This window comes from Natrix helvetica (genome assembly GCF_964273705.1).
Source record: "Natrix helvetica genome assembly, chromosome: 1".
Taxonomy (NCBI): domain Eukaryota; kingdom Metazoa; phylum Chordata; class Lepidosauria; order Squamata; family Natricidae; genus Natrix; species Natrix helvetica.
The window spans coordinates 211,371,927-211,393,336 of record NC_138548.1 but is presented as its reverse complement, the minus strand read 5'-3'; the positions used below and the strand labels follow the sequence as shown (position 1 = coordinate 211,393,336).

Below are 21,410 nucleotides of genomic sequence, written 5' to 3'. Positions count from 1 at the left end.
GTTTCTGATTTGAGTGTGCTAATCTGCTAGTGGACTGGTTTCTAGGGTTACTAGACAGTGAAGAGGCCATGTGTATATGTGTGAGGGGAGGTAGAGGTGGTAGGAAAGGAGGCCCCTTGTGCAGTACCCCACAAGAACTAACAATGGCTCTTCTTCGTTAACAAAGTGCCCTTGTTGCAAAAGATGAAGAAAAGAATCCTTCTCAAGGGAATATCGGAGATAATAATAATAAGATGGGGTGAGAGAGAGGGGAGAGGAATATTAGCATTTTGCATTTTAGGAATGGTGTTTTCTTTGGGAGTTGGGGGAAGAGCAAGGATGGAAAAGCCTGAAAGTTTGGTACGAAATAACCTGTGAATGTGCAAGCTTTCAGATTCTCCAGAGCTTTTTATTAATTGATCTAATTCAACAAGGATGGTGCGAAAGAAGTGGATAAACCCAAAAAAACATGCCCTGTTTTTATTTGAGGTCTTGCAATTTAAGGAATAAGATTTTAATTGTCCACATTACTCACACAAAAAAACCAGGGTCTCTTGCCCTCTCCCCAACCTGCCTCTCATTTGAGGCATGTTTTAGAATTCCTTTCCTTGGTCAAAATACCAGAGATCCTTGCCCAGAATCCATGGTAGTCTCTTATAAGTGCTTGGTTTATTTTAGTTTAAATAAAGAAATTTCACATTGGGAGCATCATAGCTTATTTATTTAGCATATGGCATATTATACACGGCCTAGCAATATATATGAACATTTCACTTAAATGAGTAAAGCACAATAAAATATAAATGTCAAAAAGATCTATATTGAAATATTAATGTCTAAGGCTAAGCCATCTAGCCATTGAAGCGCAGCATTGTTTATATTTTATATATTTATATTTTTTAAAAATCAGATATTGGACCATATATGCCCTCATCTTACAGCTGATCACAATGTGATCTACAGTTTGACATGGAACCCCCACAGTCACACTGAGGGGAGGATACTATGCCCCATTCATACAGAGAGTCCCAGCAGACACCGTGTGAGGTGCAAATCCTATTCCAGATTGCCCATTGCTAACATGGCAGTTCAAAGCCTGGCACCTTTTTTGTGGGGTCATTAATATGTCTATGTCTGGGCATTCAGTGACCCATTTGGCTTTCCATTGGGAACCAAGGTTAAAGTTGTTTAGCAGATGCTGAGCAATGTGGAGGTTTCCAGGATTTGAGTCCTCCTAGGGACACAGTGGCTAAGACACTGAGCTTGTCGATCAGAAAGGTCGGCAGTTTGGTGGTTCGAATCCCTAGCGTCACGTAACAGAGTGAGCTCCCGTTACTTGTCCCAGCTTCTGCCAGCCTAGCAGTTCAAAAGCATGTAAAAATGCAAGTAGAAGCATAGGAACCACCTTTGGTGGGAAGGTAACAGCATTCCGTGCGCCTTTAGCGTTTAGTCATGCCGACCACATGACCATGGAGACGTCTTCGGACAGCGCTGGCTCTTCGGCCTTTGAAACGGAAATGAGCACCGCCCCCTAGATTCGGGAAGGGCTAGCACATACTGTATGTGCAAGATGAACCTTTACCTTTTACTAATAAATGAGGAAGGTTGGCTTACACCAGTAGGAGTGAACGGTTCATAATTTTTCTTTATTCTCTCATTCTTGCATCTTGTCTACGGAAAGCTGGCAGTGTTATATGGCTCAGAACAGGAAGCCAGCAAGTTGGGGTGATTTTGATACATCCACTTATAATCCTCATGGTGTCGTTGAGTCTGATGTCTAATTTATGAGTGTGGCAGCTGTTAAGCCATACAGAGGCACAATATTCTGTAGAGTAGTCCAACCCTAGTGCTGATGACCTGGCACCTGAAGTGCCCCATTTAGTTGCACATAATTTCTGGAGTGTGGTGTTCTTGTATTGATTTTTTGCCACCATATTCTCTAGACCAGAGAGAGTCCAGTCCATTATTACTCCAAGGTATTTAGGATGGGGATTATAGGGGAGTAAATTGTTGTTTCAATAGATCTCCAGGGTTTCATATGCTAGTTTGTTGTTAAGGTGGAAGCTTGTCGTTACCGTTTCCTTGGCGCTAGTGTGAGTCTCCAGTCAGTGAAGAATTTTCCCAAGGTTTTAAGATCTTTGGACAGGAGACTGTCTGCCACTTCCATGAGATTTTCTTGTACTGCTATGGTCAAATAATCAGCTTATCTAAATTTGTGTCCCAGCATTAGACCACTTTATTCATCATAGCTTTATACCATTTTACAGAAGAAATGTGAGATCCAAGTTTGGTCTCTTTTAAAGAACAATGCAACCAACATAAGACAATTATGTAAGATCTGAAAATAGGGGAAAATAGAAAGGAAAGCTATTGGCCCAAAGTTGCAGTCACCAAGCTCTTCTTATAAGATACAGCCGGATTATTCTTACACGTCACAAAGAATCTAGTAGCCCCCCCCCCGGATGATATTTAAATTCTTCTTAGTAGTGTGACCCAGGAAAGCCTTTGATTGTCCAGCTGCAGGAAGTGTGTAACTTCCATCAGTTCCAGGGCCTATCAATTCTATTGGACTATGCAGGCCACATGGAGGATTATACTCTAATGGTGGGTGAGGCCATCGCCTATAGGAGGGAGTTTTTAGGTGCTTTAAGAAGTGCCTTAAACATATACAAGAAGACAGTCCCAAAGGTGCTGTTTCAAAAAACAACTGGACTTTCTTTGTTTTTCCTTGAAGATCTTTCTCTTCTCATCCAAAACGTTTCATTGGTTCTTGGATTGAGACAACCTGGATGACTAAGAATATCCATAGGACCCTTAAGTCAATCATTCTGCCCCTTAAACTCCTCTCAACCACTCAGTGATAAGAACCTAAAATGGTTGCCTCTGTAACCATACTGAGAAGTTCTGAGTGGCAAAATAGGAAGGGTGGTGGGTTATATGAATTCCATGGTCTGCCCTTTTTGCATCCTTCTCTTTACGGATATCTTTGCTGCGTGGTAGTAACTCATGTTCCTTTCTTTATATCCATTCAGGGTGAAGCTGGTCCCACTGGTGCTCGTGGCCCTGAGGGTGCCCAAGGCTCTCGAGGTGAATCTGGATCCCCTGGTTCTCCGGGACCTGCAGGACCTCCAGTAAGTACTCTGGTTTCTAAAAACATGTTCAAGATCCAGAATCTTTAGATGACATGACTATGATTTAGTTCACACATAGGCAATCTTCAACCAATGCATACAATCCTTGGCCATTTTCTATGTAAGCAGGGAGGACATTTTTTCTTGCTTTCTGCTTGATTAGGCATCAGCTGATGATTGGGAATAATGGCTGTTCTTGCTGCTGTTAATACATGAATGAGCATGCATATAGACTCAGACATTGTTTGCGGGAGAAATTACCCTGGTTTATAATTGGCAAATGCTCCCAGTTTTCAAGGACCTTAGTTTCGTGGTCTTTGGTTCGAACATGAAAAAATCTGTCCATGTACTCTATAGCTTTAGACATTTGTAAAGTCTCACCTGCCATTTTACATTTGTGCAAAATTTATAAAATGTGCAAAATACATATGCAAAAAATCCTATTCCCATTTTAAGTTTACACAAGATGTATACAATGTAGACATCTAAATTTTCTTTTGGATTTAACAAACATTCTGTTTTAACAGACCCTTCTTTGCTTCTATTAGTCTGCTAAATCTCAGGTTTACTGTATGTATCTAGAAACTTGTCCTATCATTTGGCTTACGATTCTGCATCCTAAATTCATAAACCTATTTATATATTTAAGTATATCTATATTCTGTATTCATACTGTTTTAATATGACTGTACACCGCCCCGAGTCCTGTTTAGGAAAGGGTGCGGTTTATAAATTAAAAAAATAAAAATAAATAAACCACTAGCAGTGTGCACAACATTTCAATGCTGGAATGGTGCCTTGATTTTTTTTTTTAATCTGGTCCATCAAAGTCAAATGTTGTATGGAGAGACTGTGCAATGTATTTCATCCATTCTAGTTTCTGCTAACAGTTACCTACAGATGTTTGTACAAAAACCACAGTTATGTACAAATTTGCACATTATCGTCTTCACTTGCCCACGTTGATCTGATTATAAGAAAATAAAACATACCTACAAATGAGAAGAGAAACTCCCATTTGTTTGTATCTTAATGAGATACAAATCAAAGTATTGGCAAGAATGTTGAAGAATTCAAGATAAGAAATGACAAGTCCACTCTCTTCATATTAGAAACTTCTTGAATCTTTGTAGGGACCGAGGTTTTAGGTACTTTGGAAATAAATTCTGTTTTATAACAAGTTAAACTGTAATTGCAAATTAAATAACTGTCCATTTGATATTGTTTACTCCAAATTACTTTGACATATTTCGAGACAAGAACTTTTCTATCCATTGCTGTTTTGGGTTTCTTCACCTTTATCAAACTATTAGTTATGGTGGGGGGAAAAACCCTTATTTGATACAATGTCCTTCATTTAACAGCATGTCTGTGAATAACCAGGGAAGGGAAAAAATATGGTTGTGTCTGATTTTGTGGTTTAAGCCACCTGTTTATAATTCATTCGTGTAAGAGCCATTGCTGTCCTACAATATTAATCAAATATATTCTAATCAGAAGACATGTATAAGATAATTTTGTGGGTTTCAATTAAATTGCATTTTAGGAGTAATTATTGTGTTTAACATATTACTACATTTTACATTTTATAATGACCTTTTATAACTTTGATTAAAGAGAAATAGTAGTTTACCAATAACAGCTTGCAATTCAGTAAAGTTAAGTGAACTATTTTCTTAAAAATCTGTGAAATGGCAATGATTTTTTTAAAAGGTGTTTTGCTCACCGATTTCTTCTTGCTTTTAGGGCAACCCTGGAAGTGATGGAATCCCTGGTGCCAAAGGATCAGCTGTAAGTAGCAAGTTAGATGGATATAAAGGCAGAGCTAATTGGAGACTTTGGAAGACTTGAGGAGCGTTCAGGGAATCTCTGGTCGAAGCTGCCTATTGAAATTCTGAACATCAACCATGATCTTTCTGAATAGCCTGCTGTGTCTCAGTCCACCTGCATTTCTCATTGCTAACTCTGGGTTTCTTGATTCCATTAACAGGGAGGTCCTGGCATTGCTGGTGCTCCTGGTTTCCCTGGCCCACGTGGGCCACCTGGGCCACAAGGTGCAACAGGACCTTTGGGTCCCAAAGGTCAGGCGGTAAGAAACAGATACACTGTGAAACTGTGACGTGCCTGGTGCTCCAGATTGATGGCTCAGGATCCTGCCTCTTGCATCTGTTCTGGGGTGCCTTCATTCTGGATGATTTATATCACCGGTGCTTCATTCTGAGCCTGTTTCTGGATGGCTTCTTCTCATGCTGATCTTAACTGGGATTTGGCCATGGATGGTTAAAGAACAATGCCCACTTTTTCATCAGGTTTGCCTGCCTACAGTAACTATTATAATGGTTGCCACTAGTCTATTATTTCCATAAAGTTCTATATGTGGACTTAAAAGAAGGGAGTGCAATTTTTCCATATTTGATTGTTTCAGAGGCATTTGAAAGTGGTGAGAAATATATTTCAGTTTCTCTAAAACCTGGCAAGGCATTATGATTGATATTTTTTACTATCCTTAGCAAAGGAGAGAGAGAGAGAAATTTCCTTTAATCCTCTGTATCTCTGCAATTAATGGAGAATTTGGGGGAGCAGAGGGATTTTTCACTTGGGCTGAGCATGCGGCCATCAGATAGAGAGCAGAAGATTGCTTTGCTTCAGTGATCTAGCATTGCAGTGCCAAAAAATGTGGGACAATATGAAGTATTGCTAAAAGAACACAAGGAGACTGCAGAAAATGTAATTAATTCTCACTGTGTGTGATTTACATTTTGGAAAGAGGACAGCTAGAAAATTCAATCCTAAACAAACATACTAAAGAGGAAGCCTTCTTGAGCTCAAAGACTTCCTTCCTTCCGAGTTAACTCTCTTGGGATGGCATTGCTAGTCAATTAGAAGTGATAAGAAATACAGGACTATGCTTTTATAAACTAATAAAAAACGATAAGCTTTGGAGACCTGAATGAAAACCCACATGTTCCTAAAGAATTATCCAAGGTGAAATTATTGATGATCTAGACATGCAGCTTATATCTAAAATGGCCTCTTTACTGAAGAATCATGACGTTTATGCAATATCCAACATCATGATGGATTTAAGAAGCTGTAAAAGGATGAGGAGGAGCCAATGTTGCGACGATACCGGCGTGCAGTCTCGATGCTCCGAGACCACAGCTGATACTTTTGCCGCTGGGTTGTCCAATCGGACCTAACCCATCCCGCAGAGACAGTGAACAGGAAGAATACGTCTTGCTGATCTCAGGGACATCGCAAAGTCCCTGATTGATGCAAGAGAAGTTCTTCAAACCGGCGACAAAAAATCCAGCCATTAGGCTGATGAAGTCGGGGCGGCTCCAAAATGGAAGGATACGGAAAGAGAAAGTGTTTCCAGCTGGTGAGGAATTTTTAGTTTTAAAAGAGACTGCCTATAAAAAACTTTAAATTAATTTAAATTGGAGAACAGAAGAAATAAGTGGCGGAATTAAGTTTGGAATGGGTAAGATAAGATAACAGTGGGTTATGTTCATGGATGGAATTTATGCAAGCCTTTTAAAACGAATGGATTAAGTTTTCTTCTTCTATTTTTTTCTTTTATTATTCTTTGTAACCTATGGACTAAAATTCTCCTCTTTCATTACTGTGGGTGTTCTTCTAACTCATTCAAGAATCTGCTTTTTTTAAACTTGAAATGCAAAAAAGATACAAAAAGAAACAAAATTGCAACAATAGCACTGCTACTCGGAGGCTGGAGGTTTGTGTATTGGAAACAAAACACTTTTACTTTTCTCACTGATTATCCTGGCTTGGCACTCCAAGGTCTCACTGCTTTTTTATAGAGAGTAATAAGAAGAAAAGCATACAGAGGTCCCTTTGAAGTATATCTTTAACCAGAGAAAAGTGAAGATAAAACTTTATTGTGAATCTATGCTTAATCTTGTTAAAAGCTTCCAAGCTAGAGCAGCAGTGTTTGTTAGCTGGAGATAATGGCACAATTTCAACAGCAGAAAGTCTGCAAAAGATATTCTTAGAAATACAGAAATTATCAAACACATTTGAGAGGATAGAGAAGAAGTTGGAAGACTTAGAGCATCTAACAATAAAATATGATGAAGAAGTTGGAGATGTTTATCAAGTGGAAAAAGTAGTGGTTAGAATCCTAAAAATGGAAGAGGAAAATGACTATAAAGAAATTAAATTTGCTGATATTTATGGTGATTGATTTGTCTCTGAAAATGGAAAGAGTAGAATACTGAAAGAGGAATTAAATGCAGGGGAAATCTACCCCACATGGCAAGACACAGAAGAAGAAAAAACAAAAGAATTTATGGATTTAAAGAGAAAAAATTTATTAACAACATCATTGATAACACTACCGACAATCAAAGATAAGCTGATTAAGAAAACAGAAGAAGGGCATTGAAATTACATGAGAGATTTTATAAGCAAGGAGTTGCTAAGAGGAGTTCATACAAATTTGATTAAGGAGATGATTAGGCGACTGACACCACAAATGGCAGAAGATAAGAGACTGTTTTGCTACTGGAAAGAAACAGGTTGATAGATGGAAGAGTATAATTTAAAACTAGTTAAACTTAGTGAAATTTAGTGACAATAGATATAGTTAAATAAATAATTGATAATGATAATAATGTATACAATGTGTAGTGTTATGATAAGTAATAATTGGATATGAATATTGAATGGTACCCATGAAAGGAAGATTAGAAATCCTTTTGGATTATATATAAAGGTTAATAAAAAAGAACTAAGTTAGATACAGTTAAGTCTTGATTATTAGGGGGAAATGTTGTGATACAGGATATAGTCAAATAAAGGAGGGATAATAATAACAACATATATATATGTATGGGTACATCATAAGGAAACTGGATGTAAATTGTAAACAGTGATTTGGAAAGGAGGATTAGAAAAATTTGTTATTAAATATTATGGATGTTTAGCTAGAATAGGACATAAGGATTCAGTGTTATTGGAGGATTTTAGAAATAGTAAATGAAATGCCAGTATGTGGTTATGTATTAAATCTTGGTATATTTTATGATGAAGGACGTTTAAACAATTATAGTCAAATGAAAATGGAGGTACGATGATGGTAACATGTATAAATATCTGAGTTAAAATACTTGAGTTAATATGAATTATGTTTGATGACTGTGGAAGAGATGCACGAAAGCCTTTTGTAACCAACTGATACACTTTCTCCAGTATGTAAAGAAGGGTGTGTTGTTTTTGTTTTGAAAATTAAAAAGTAAAAAAATATTTTAAAAAAGAAGCTGTAAAAGATTACAGGTATACCCTGGAAAATTCATAAAAAGTATTATTAAAAAATAATTACTGGAGTGTATCATATCTAAATAGGGGAAATGAAGCCTATTTTATTATTATTATTATTATTATTATTATTATTATTATTATTATTATTATTATTATTATTATTATTATTATTATTATTATTATTATTAAGTGAGTTGGAGGCTGAACTGAACATGGCTGTTACAAAACCATGGTTTGAAATGGATTCAGAAGACATGCAAGCACAGCAACCTTCTGCTCTTCATCGAAGACTTTTCAGCCTTCCACATGAGCCCAAGAAAAAGCTGCTGCTGTTTTGACAAACCCTCACATTAATGTGACTGTAAAGTAGCCGTATGCCTTTTTTCAGAGTTGCATAGAAATCTGGGAAAAGCTGGGCTCCATTAAAAAAAATTGCCAATAGATGTTAAATTCCCATTCATTCAAGTTCTGAAGCACTTCTGATTTTTTTTTTAAAAAAGTACTCACAGCACTATTTTAGACCTGTCCTCCACCATGAACAAGACTTTCTGGGTGACCATGTGAGCTTTGCCAGAGTCTTTAGCCATAGCAATATCTTTTTGAAAACTTCCCTATTAAAAAAAAATGTAGGAGAAGATAAGGAAGTCCAAATTCAAAGTAGACTCTTGGTGGTGGTATTCAAATAATTTAATAACTGGTTCTCTGCCTTAATGACCAGCTGGGTAAGTGTGGCTCGCTGGTCATGTGACCATGTCGGAGTGGCCAATTAATGTCACAGGTTAACGGGTGCTTTGCCTTAGCTGTTACAATGTAACAATGCTTAAGTACAGAGGCAGTTTCTGTAATCAGGGCAATAAAGATTAGGCTAGAAGCAACACCAGAATGTTTCCTTCCTGCCTTCCTTACAGGATTAGCCCTGTAAAGTGGGAAAAAAGTAAATGAGATTTCTTCCAACCACCGGTTCTCCGAACTGCTTAGAAAGTTAACAACTGGTTCTCCCGAATAGGTGCGAACTGGCTGAATCCCACCACTGGTCCACTTACCCATCTTTGGAACAAACCATTTGAAAACTTCCTGTCAGCAGATAATGCCTGTGAAAAATGTGCAGAGTTTTTTTTTATGGACATAAAGGGGTCTTTTCGGGAGAATTCTCCCCATTGTTGCTGAAGGAAGATTCTGTTCCTCACAGTTCTCTATAGGAATTCCGATTCTCTGCCCAAAGTCTGCTCCTTCTAGAGTAGAAAATTCCAGCTTTTCTTCCACACTCTAATGTTTCCTTGCCTCTTTGCCTCCGGTTCCTGCCTTTTCATCTAAGGAGTCAGCATATTCTTTATTGTTAAAGCGTCCCCTGCATCTGATACTGCTTTAAAGGTTTTGCTGGTTTGATCAGTAGGTAGCCTAAAGTGATACAGATGTTGTTCTATTCTCTTAAGATTTTTTCTTTCTATCTCTGTAGGGAGAGCCCGGAATTGCAGGCTTCAAAGGTGAACAAGGCCCCAAGGGTGAACCTGTAAGTAATTGATCATGTGTATGTCATTTTACGCTAGACTTGAATGTATGCTCTCTTTTTACATTCCTTGTTAAAGTTTTGTTTCTACAGGAATCCTCTGATCTGGCTAGGGAATTTTGAGAGTTGTAATCCCAGCCCATTTGAAGGGCAACCATGGAGAGGAGGGTGTGTGTGTGTGTTAATGTCATTGTTTAACATGCCGATATTACTCCAACTCTTCTGATAATTACAAGACTCCTTTAATACCGGTATGTTCAGAGAAGGCATATCATAAGTCATTGAATATTCAGGCTCCAAATAGTACTTGGGAAAAATTTATTTTCTTCCCTGATCATGCACTTGCAACTGTAATTGCATTATTATTATTATTTTTCAAATCCAAAAGTTTGAGAAGTGTTCAATACTTTTCTTCCCTATTTTTTCTGTTATTTCATGAACAGGTAGCCTGATGTTCATAAAAATTAATATCTATATTTTCTCTGAGCTTGCTAGATTTTTATATAAGGATGTCTTTGTTTTCACAGTCCTTATGTAGAGAAAATCAGAACAGAACAGAATAACAGAGTTGGAAGAGACCTTGGAGGTCTTTAGTCCAACCCCTTGCTTAAGCAGGAAACCCTACACCACTATTAAATCAAATAAGCTCAATTAGGACCAAATGTACAATTGAAATTGTCTATAAAATCTGGAGTTAACTGTGTAGCTTAGACTTATAGTTGTTAGATTTTTCATCTGGACAACAAAAATGTTATATTTAGCATAAAATAGGACAGATGCCAGCAGCAGGTAGGTGACTGCAATCCATTTTCTCCACTCAGGCCTAATGTATGCCGAATAAGAAGATTGGAACCAGTTTATGCCTTTTTATTACTAAAAAACTTTGGGCTGCTGGAACTGCGCTACAGAAATCTAAATGGCCACTATGGGAGCAAAGAGGTAGCAAGATGTTTGCTATCATCTACCGGTCATCCAGATTTTCAAAGCCTGGGTCTGATAGCCATAAAATAAGTGCCTGAATGAAAAGAATAATTTGTTCCTTTAAAACCACAAGCTGGATGCCGATAGGAATCTAAAACTTTGATAGGAGAGATGTGCTGCACACACAAGGTCCCAGATTCAGTTGTTTTATATACTCAGTTTAATGTCCAGTTAGAAAGGTCTGAGGCTGCTTATAAAGACCCCCATTTGGAACCCTTGTAGAATTCTGTGCTTAAGGCATATAAGAAGTTTGTTTGGTAGCAGAGCTGAAAAAGAACCTTGTTCTAGGACAGGGGTCGGCAACCTTAAACACTCAAAGAGCCACAAAGGTCCTAAACGGAAGCCCCCTGTTCAATTCCGGAGCCGACGGAAGTCCAGTTCCCCCACCATAGAGTCTCCTCCTAGCGCAACATCCTTTTTCCTCTACCTGTCCTAACCGAAAGTCCTATCAATTGTCAAGCCGACCGGCGACAGGGAGTTGCAGCAGAGGGATGAAAGAGCCTCAAGCGGCTCCAAAGCCGCGGGTTGTTGACCCCTGTTCTAGGAAAGCACTAACAATATTGGCTATGCATCTGAGTCATACAAGGAAGTTTCATGCGCTTAATAATAATAATAATAATAATAATAATAATAATAATAATAATAATAATAATAATAATAATAATAATAATAATAATAATAATAATAAATATTTATTTCTTAGCCGCACCCTCTCCCGAAGGCTTCCCCTTCTTCCTTTCCCATTTGCTGACTGACTGGTTTCAATATATGTCCTTTCTGTGTATCTGAGGGTGGCATGGTGGCTCAGTGGTTAAGACACTGGGCTTATCGGCTGGAAAGCCAACAGCCCAGATTTGAGACCTGAGCTGCGACGATGTAAGCTCCTGTCCTCGCTCCATCTCCTGCCAAACTAGCAACTCGAAAGCATATAAATGCAAGTAGATAAATAGCTACCACTTCGGTGGGGAGATAACAGCGCTCCATGTCGTAATGCTGGCCACAGGACTGCGGAAAAGTCTTTGGACAGTGCTGGCTCAATGGCCTTGAAACAGAGATGAGCACTGCCCCCTATAGTTGGCAGTGATTATCGGGGGCTCCTGTGTATCTGAATCTTTCCAGATGAATAGTCTTTCTTCCAATCTTCTTAATAAGGTTTCCAGTCTTCTTAATCAGGTAGTCCTCTGTCTCTTCATAGTTATGACAGTGATGAAAAAATAACTTTGTGACCAGTGCTTGCACTTACAACTTTTGTAGGTCTGTAAAGCAAAGCACAGTTGAGGTTTCACTTAGTGACCTCTTCACCTAATGACCAGGTTGCCAGTCCCAATTGTGATCATTAAACAAAGATTACCTATACAGTTTTAACACAGGATCGATCTAGGATGTCTGGATATTTGAAAATACGTTCAGAATTAAATTGCTTTCAGCCCAATCACAGGTGCACCTTTGGAAATCTAGAGTTCTCACATAAACAAACAGAGTAGGAGTCCTTTGACCAATACTTGGGCTAAGAGAAGTGACAGGCTGCCACTATGTACTTATTTCCTATCTTTTCAACTGGCCCGCAGACTCTTAAGGTGTCACCCAATCAGTTGCTTTAAAAAGCATCCTTTTCATCCCTCAGCAAACGTAAAAGAAAATTGCTTGCATTTTTTTCTCTAATGCATCACGTATTTCTACGTATGCGTCAGAACACATCTCCTTTGTTTTTTAATAAAATCTCAGAGGTATTCTGAGGTGAAACTGTGGAAGAAGAAGCACATTGTTTAAAAAGTACAAATAATTGAATAGAAAATCTTCTCGCCCCTCCCAAAACAAAACAAAACAACCTCTCAGCTGTTTGGAAACCCTTAAATCCTGCAAGTCTAGCATTTCTGCACTTTGTTTCTTAATCAGGTCACAATGTGAGTAGACTAGGTGAGCCCAAACTCCCTCTCTCTGAGAGCACAGGGCTAATACCATATTTTCCAGCGTATAAGATGACTTTTTAGCCTATAAAAATCATTCCCAAAATTGGGGGTCGTCTTATACAGCGAGTATAGCCCGAACCCTATATTTTAACAGTAAACGTAGGAGGTCGTCTTATACACCCAGTCGCCTTATACATTGGAAAATACGGTAGTTAAGGCAACAGAGCTAGAAAGCACGAGACTGTGAGTTCTAGTTCCCTCTTAGCTATGAAAGCTCCCTGGGTGATTTTAGGCCAGTCACTCACTCTCAGGCCAACTCACCCCTCAGAGTTGTTGTGAGGAAAATAGAAGGAAGATGGAGTACTAGATATAATCACCACCTTGAGCTGATTATAAAAATAATTAAAGGATACACACACACTGTGTGTGTGTGTGTGTGTGTGTAGTAACACTTATTGCCTTGAGATAGCATTTCCCCATCCCATGTCACTGGCATGGGAATATACCAAAATAACTTGAATTATGACATCATGGAGCTCTATTAATGGGACTGTACTTTGGCCTGCAAAGCTTTCCTTTTCCTTTGTCACTCTTTCTGACATTTTTTAAAAACAGAACTAAAGCCTAGCTTTTTCTTTTGGTTACAAAATCTCTTTTGGGATGCATGGGGAAAACCATGGTAATTTTAGTGCACTGAACTCTGCTTTTTATTCTTGATGCTGAAGCTGTGCCTTGGTCAACAATGATTCATTCACCAATTTATACATTATTTTTAGATGGTTATAAATGGCCCATTGCAGGATGGGCTTGCTCTGTGAAGTTCTTTAGTGCCATTTTTATAAAAATTTTATTATGTAGTTCATCAGCCTTCATAGATAAAATGCAGTTTTGGTATTCCTGCAATTTAAGAGATTGTCTGGATTTTCCAGATTATACTGAACCATATTTTTATGTCCTTCGTTAATTTTAGATAGCATTGCTTTTTTACCTAGCAACATCCAAAGGATGGAACTTAATTTTTGTTTATATTAAAAGTGTGCCTTCTAATTTAAAAACATCAGTGTTAACACTGTGTTCCATGTGTATACTGCCATCTGAACAGTGATAAATGTTAAAATAGGATGAGAATTTTCAAAGGTACCAGTTTCTAGAAAACAAATCACTAGAATTTGATAAAGCTATGATGCAAGTTTTATTTAGATGAATAGAGTGTAAGATGAATGGCTCATAGAATTTATGCTTCCATAAATATTTATCCCCATCAGATAACTAGAGAAACTCAGAGCTACAAGTTTTATGAAAATAAAGTAGCTCTTTCCATTTGCTCATTCTAATGTAAGCTGCCTTTTTGCTAGAGGGAGAGAGAGAGAGAGAGAGAGAGAGAGAGAGAGAGAGAGAGAGAGAGAGAGAGAGAGAGGGGGAGAGATCACTCATCCCTTAGCTTTGATATTTAGGGGTAAGAAGGCTGAGTAATTTATACCCGTCTCATAACTTCTCTTTCAAACACAATATCAGAAGGTATCTGATGATGGCCATCAACTATTATTGGGGCTTTGAAACAAAATTACAATTATTGGCAATTTTATGCAGCATAACTTTTGAGTACTATCTGAATGTCTTAACTAAAGTTTTTCACTCAAGCAAAGATTTTAGCCCAGGACTAGGGCAACAGGGGACCAACTCTTGTCCTGCCCATCCATAACAATTTTTTAAAAAATTTAATCCACCTGGTACCAATGAAAATGGCACTTGAAATAGTAAAGATAAAAATGAAAACTCCCAGAAATTGCCTCTCTGCCTAGTTACCTTGCTACAGAAATTGGATCACCTAAATTCTGGGCAATGTTCAAAATGTTTTTCTAAAAATACAGTGACTGTTGATAGGTTTTTGACATTATTGGATAAAAGATAAAGGAATATGAAAGATGTAACAAGGCCTCTTTACTGTTTCTCATCCCCAGGGCCCTGGGGGACCACAAGGAGCCCCTGGGCCAGCCGGTGAAGAAGGGAAGAGAGGAGGTCGTGGTGAACCAGGAGCTGCAGGACCAATTGGACCACCCGGAGAGAGGGTAAGTGATATCATTTGCAGGGAGTAGTCCTCTATGTGGAATGGTCTCTAGACCAAGGATGTCAAACTCAAGGCTCGCAAGCCACATCTGGCCCACGGGATGCTTAGATCTAGCCTGCAGGCCCGCCCTGGAAACAGTGAAGGACCGGCCCATGGTGCCTCTGCCAGCGAAAATGGAGCTCAAGTGAGTCACACGTGGCCTCCCCAATCTCCATTTTTTGCTGGCAGAGGGCTGCAAGAGGCCATTACAGCCAAAAACGAAGCCCAGGCAGGCCGTGCATGGCCTTCTCGAGCTCAGTTTTCACTAGCAGAGGGCTGCAGGAGCCAATCACAGTCAAAAGTAGAGCCTGTGCAGGCCACACACAGCCTCCCCAAGCTCTGTTTTCGCTGGCAGAGAGCTGCAGGAGTCCATTGCAGCTGAAAATGGAGCCCTCGATGAGTGACATCAAGTTGGCCATGCCCACCCTGTCCATGCCCCGTAGTGCCCCCCTCCGAGGCCAAACACAATCCTGATGCGGCTCTCAATGAAATCGAGATTGACATCCCTGCCCCAAACACAATCCTGGTGCGGCCCTCAATGAAATCGAGATTGACATCCCTGCCCCAAACACAATCCTGATGCGGCCCTCAATGAAATCGAGATTGACATCCCTGCCCTAAGCAATGTGGTGTCACGTGCAAACAACCAGACCCATATTGTAGATTTTAAACTAGCTACTTTATTGTTCTATGCCTATTTCACAGGAATCATCCCAGACTAGTAGCTTGTGCCTGAGAAAGACCAAATAAGGGTCAAAGGCATTCAGGGGTTCAGATCTGTCCCTCTTTTGTTTATGTAGCAAATCTAAGCTTATTCCCTGCTTGAGCCCTTCTCCCAACTGGAGCAAGGACTCTCCAACAAGTGCTGTAAATTCCAAGCAAAGGATTAATTAAACTAAGGTGGGACGTTGCCTAAAGTAGTGTCTTAACAGTTGGCCGTTTTGATTGAAGCTGTTCAAATAAAAGGTATCCCACCCAGTAGATAATACAAGATAATGTCACGTTAGTGACACATAATTTTTGAGGCCATTGAATTCTAGACCCCAAAATAGCTGCCTCTTGATCTTTTAAAAGATTGTAATGCAATACCCCTGTAGAGTGAACTCATGTTTAAGTGCAAAAATGTTTGGATCATTATGGCACAGAAGATATAAAGTGAAAATCGTATTTGGGCAGAGTATACCACCCTTTGTTGCTGTTACTTGTTACATTCATAGTTAATGTACCTTGCTCTAAGTGGCCATAATGCAATAGAAAAAAAATCCCCCTTACCCACAAATGTATACTTCCATATACTCTCTCTCTTCTAGAAATCTAAGGGCATGGTGGTTGGAAAGAAGAATTTTATTGTTTCCATCCTTATTTGCTTTGCCTGGGCTATTGAAAGGGAGAAATATGGTTGCCAATTCAACCTTTGCTTTATAGCACCTGTTGGGATAGCCAAAATGCAGGAATTGGGAAGATGATAATGCCCAACGTCTTTCCAGTGGGGAAATGGCCTGCCTCCCATTCTGAAGAGTACAGAGTTTTCCAATTTAAACCTTTTTTCTGTTGGAAAATAAGTTGGCTCTTATGCCAAAGGCAGATGCCAAATTGGCATCACAGAAATGTACATCTGGGAATGGCAGAAATGGAGGTGCCCTACTATGTAAAATGGTCTTAAGAGCCATCAAGGCTGTTCCCTTAGAACAGGTTATATTATTTAGATCCACACAAGGTATTTCTTGTGTATAGTAGTTATATTGTTAGTGCACTCACCAGCGGTGGTAGCCTACTGAGGGTTCTTGCTTCTGCTGTGTGTCCTTGTTCTAAAAGAGCTAGAAGTGGTCCAGAGTTCCTGCCGAATCTTTGACAATGATGATACTGTCCTTAACTTTGACATCATTATTTTTTGCTTTCAGGGTTCCCCTGGAAATCGTGGTTTTCCAGGTCAGGATGGATTAGCTGGCCCCAAAGTGAGTGTTGTTGCTGCCTTTTCACTGAAATAACATTTTTTTAAAAAAAATAGAAAGATGGTACTATTTTTTTTCTTTGTGTTCTTTGACTGTTTTTTTCTATCACTATTGACAAATAGCAATCTGAAGTATGAAAATGGCATTCTGCGTTTCCTTTAAAAGTCTCCTAGCTCGTGCATTCTTTCACAGAAAACATAGTGTACACATTTTGGACATGTCATAAGATATCCTTAGAATCAATTGATTAACATTTTTCCTTGGAAAAATTTATCACCTCATCCATTTCATAGATGTATAGTGTTTGGGTGAGCAATCCTATAGAGTTTTCCTTCCAAAATCCATAATTTACCAATTAGATTCGGGTGCAGAAAACATGCATTTAGAAAGAAGAAACCCCAAATTTAGTATAAACTAAGAATTACCTTCTTTCATCGTCCTATATTGTTTCATAAAGTTCTAGTTCTTTCATAAAGTTCTAAGTTCTTTCATAAAGTTCTAGTTCTTTCATAAAGTTCTACATTCTTTCATAATCATTGTGGGAGAACTAGTGTGGTATGGTAGCTTAGCTACTGAAGTAGGATCAAAGAAATCTAGGACCAGGCTCAGCCCTAGGGTCAGTTCATTGAGTAAATTTGGGCTGTTCACTTCCAGCCTAGCTCACTATTTTGTTATCTTTGGGAGAAAAAATTGGAGGAGATAATGCCAAATTGAGCTCCTGGAAGAAGGTAGGAGAGAAATTTAATGACTGAATAAATCCATTTGTGGTTACTACGGTCCTTTGTAATTTAGCTTTAGGAGCAATTAGTTTACTACAGATGTAGGTAAATCATTAAGAATTAGGATGCAGATATATTGCAAACTTAGTTTATCTTCTGCTCACCCCTTCTGGTTTTTTTAGGATGTCAGAATAATTAAATGAGTTTTAAACCTCTTTAATATATACAGGAAGTCCTGTATATATTAAAGTTCATTTAGTGAGCATTCAAAGTTGCAACATCACTGAAAAAAGTGACTTATGTCCAGAGGTGGGTTGCTACCGTTTCACATCGGTTAAGGCCAACCAGTAGTGGAAACTGGGACTGGGTTGCCGAACCGGTAGAGACGGCAAGCTGGCCACGCACCTGAACCGTTTCCTCGGTCACCGCTGCCATTGCCAGCTTGGTTTTTAATCATTTTTTCATATTCTGCGCATGCGCAGAACAATTTACACTCAACTATGCAAGCACATGAAGTGAACCGGTAGCAACCCATCCCTGCTTAGGGCTGTTTTTTACACTTACAACTGTTGCAGCATCCCTTTGGCCACGTGGTCAAAATTCAGATGCTTGGCAACTGGTTCATTTTTATAAACGCTAATAATAATAATAATAATAACAACCGTGTTGCTAACTTAACAAATGCAATGATTCTCTTAACAACTTTGGCACGAAAAGTCGTAAAATGGGGCAAAGCTCACTTTAAAAATGTTTCATTTTAGCAACAAATATTTTGGGCTCAATTGTGGTCGTAACTCAAGGACCACCTGTATAATGTAGGTGTGTCCAGAGTGATGGTAGGTTATTGAGCCAAATACAGATTTTCCTGGTATTCTTCAGAAAATCTTTGACTAATGTATTTCTTGCTTAAATCTTCCTTAAATAGGGTGCTCCTGGAGAACGTGGCCCCCCTGGCCTTGGGGGACTCAAAGGTGCCCCTGGAGATCCTGGACGACCTGGAGAACCTGGCCTGCCTGGCGCCCGGGTAAGATCAATGTGGAATTGAATAAACCTTATAAAGAAGATGCCCCCAAATTGTGAAGAAGTCTAGGTCAGTGATGGCAAACCTTTTTCACCTTGGGTGCCAAAAGCATGTGTGCGCTCATGTGTCTACCCCATAATTTAATCCTGCGCCGTGCACCCTGCACATGTGCGGGGCAGCAGGAGGGCCCAGTTCTGTGCATGTGCACAGTTTTCTTGGAGACTGGCAAGGGCGAAAACAGCCACCCCTCTGCAGGCCCTCCAGAGGCCAGAAAAATTCCTAAACTTCCGGTTTAGGCGTTGGGCCATTTTTCGCCCTTCGGAGGCTTCAGGAGGCTTCCCTGAAGTCTCCGGAGGGTGAAAAACAATCGAAAATCAAGGCCAAAAATCAGCTGGCCAGCATGTGCATGCTCGCTGGAGCTGAGAGGGCAATGCCTCCTGTGCCCTCAGAAATGGCTCCACATGCCACCTGTGGCACGCATGCCACAGATTTGCTATCACTGGTGTAGGTGATTTCTACATCACTGTGGAAGAATATCACTTAAACTGAGAAGACCTGTCTTCTTAGTATTGCTGTATATATACAGTATAGTATATACACCTGATACCCAGCTGATGTCGAGTAGTAGAAAACATTCTTTTTATGTAGAGAAACCAAAAGCACTCACACTGCTGTGGCTTCAGGTTGGGTTTATACAGATGGATTAAAGCATTTCTAAAGAATTGGGTACATTTTGCTTTAAGTCTCTATTTTTGTTTTTTAAAGGAAGGGGTTATGCAAACAGTCTTTGTTATAGCATCTGCCTCGTTTAGCAACCAGTCCTCACATTTATGAGCTTTGCGGGTCTGAAAAGCAAAGAAAAGCCGAAGTAAGATCATCAGCATAGTTACAGATTCACTTAGCAACTGCTTCACTTAGCAACTAGGTTGCCAGTCTCAATAGTTATTGTTCAATGAGGATCGTCTGTAAGAGACAGTGTGGAGCTCTTTTGCATTTTGTATCTGGTTAAAAATATACTATGCCTGATGCAACTTCATAATGAAATAATGTCATACAACCTGAGTACCTCATATTTGCTTTATTTCATTGCATGCTACAGTTGATGGACATTGCAGTTATGTTCACTACCACTGAAGTTATTATTATTAGATTTAGAGGAGAGGAGAAGCGTATACATAGGGTACTTCTACTATAGTAGAGCAATTTAGATATGAGTTATAAGTAACCACTAGATGGCATCAAGTGGATACAGAAAATTGTTTTAATTTTCCATTTTTTGCAGCTCAAATATGCTAAGCCAGTTTTGTGGCATCCATAATTCTCAGAGCTTCCAGATTAAGTTTTGTGTCCGTAAGAGTCCCTTTTTGAACGAACTTGACTCAGAAAACTTCTGCAGGTTTAAATTTGTAGATCTGCCCGATTTTCAGTGCCAGGTGTGAGTTAGAATGTTTGAAACAGACAGAAAAAGTTATGAGCAGTTTGACAGTAGCAATTGCATTTACAGCGGTAACAGGATCATTTTTATTTGTGATTTCTTTTGATGTGTCACTTAAAATGCTACACTCTTTTGACTAGACAAAGATTTCAAGAGTTGCTTTGGAAAGTGGGGTGGGTGGATAGATAGATAGATAGATAGATAGATAGATAGATAGATAGATAGATAGATAGATAGATAGATAGATAGATAGATAGACGACAGACATGATAGATAGGTAAGTAAATAGATAGACAGACAGATATGATAGGTAGGTAGACAGGCAGGCAGGCAGATATAGGTAGGTAGGTAGGTAGGTAGGTAGGTAGGTAGGTAGGTAGATAGATGATAGATAGATAGATGATAGATAGATAGATAGATAGATGATAGATAGATAGATAGATAGATAGATAGATAGATAGATAGATGATAGATAGATAGATAGATAGATAGATAGATAGATAGATAGATAGATGATAGATAGATAGATAGATAGATAGATAGATAGATAGATAGATAGATAGATAGATGATAGATAGATAATGGAAAGAGAAAGAAAAGAAAGAGAAAGAAAGAAAAAAATAAAAATAAAAACAGATTCTGCAATCTTTTAGCCAGTTATCTTGGGCATTTTGCTTCACCTATTGTTCCTAAGGCTTGAGACAATGAAAGCACTGGGTAAATTAATTTTCTTGGCAACACTTGAAGAAGTCTGAAACTATCTTAATTTCCTTTTTTTATAACCTCTTCTTACTAGGGTCTCACTGGTCGCCCTGGGGATGCTGGTGCTCAAGGCAAAGTTGGCCCATCTGTAAGTGAAATTCTGTTCCTTTTCCTCTTGTGGCATGCATACACACACACACACACACACACACACACACACACACACACACACACGTTTTCATGTATACTCATATGGATGGATGGATGGATGGATGGATGGATGGATGGATGGATGGATGGATGGATGTATACAAGAAAACATGTATTTCTATACTTGATGAATCCATTGTTGTTATTCTTAATATTCTTATTAGTGAGATGTGCATTCTGTCTTGCTTCCAGGTCTCAGGATAGCTTATAGGGGATCTCATATTTGTTTGATCCCCACAATTGCAAATTTATGGGTAGGTTGGGCTAAGAAAGAATTGCTAAGAAAATGTATCTAGTATAATTCCTTAGATAATGGTGGCTTAAAACTTGCAACTTCACAATCCTAATCCAACACTTTTACCTCTAGACCAGAGTTCCCCAATGTTTCCGGCTTTGTGGACTGGTGGGAGGGAGGGGATGGTTTGCACAAGTGGCCGGCATGTGCGCATGTGCGTGCACAGCTCCATTTCCAC

General features: G+C 39.0%; 1 protein-coding gene across 2 annotated transcripts in view; it reads left to right on the top strand.

Annotated features, from left to right (window-relative positions):
• COL2A1 (collagen type II alpha 1 chain) overlaps positions 1-21,410 on the top strand; it is a 91,435-nt gene that overhangs the window by 35,534 nt on the left and 34,491 nt on the right. For both annotated transcript variants that reach the window (XM_081936533.1, XM_081936532.1), the window contains 8 exons: positions 3,012-3,110; positions 4,857-4,901; positions 5,101-5,199; positions 9,850-9,903; positions 14,753-14,860; positions 16,800-16,853; positions 18,495-18,593; positions 20,822-20,875. In XM_081936533.1, the coding sequence (XP_081792659.1) occupies positions 3,012-3,110; positions 4,857-4,901; positions 5,101-5,199; positions 9,850-9,903; positions 14,753-14,860; positions 16,800-16,853; positions 18,495-18,593; positions 20,822-20,875 (612 nt within the window). The remainder of the gene's footprint in view (positions 1-3,011; positions 3,111-4,856; positions 4,902-5,100; positions 5,200-9,849; positions 9,904-14,752; positions 14,861-16,799; positions 16,854-18,494; positions 18,594-20,821; positions 20,876-21,410) is intronic.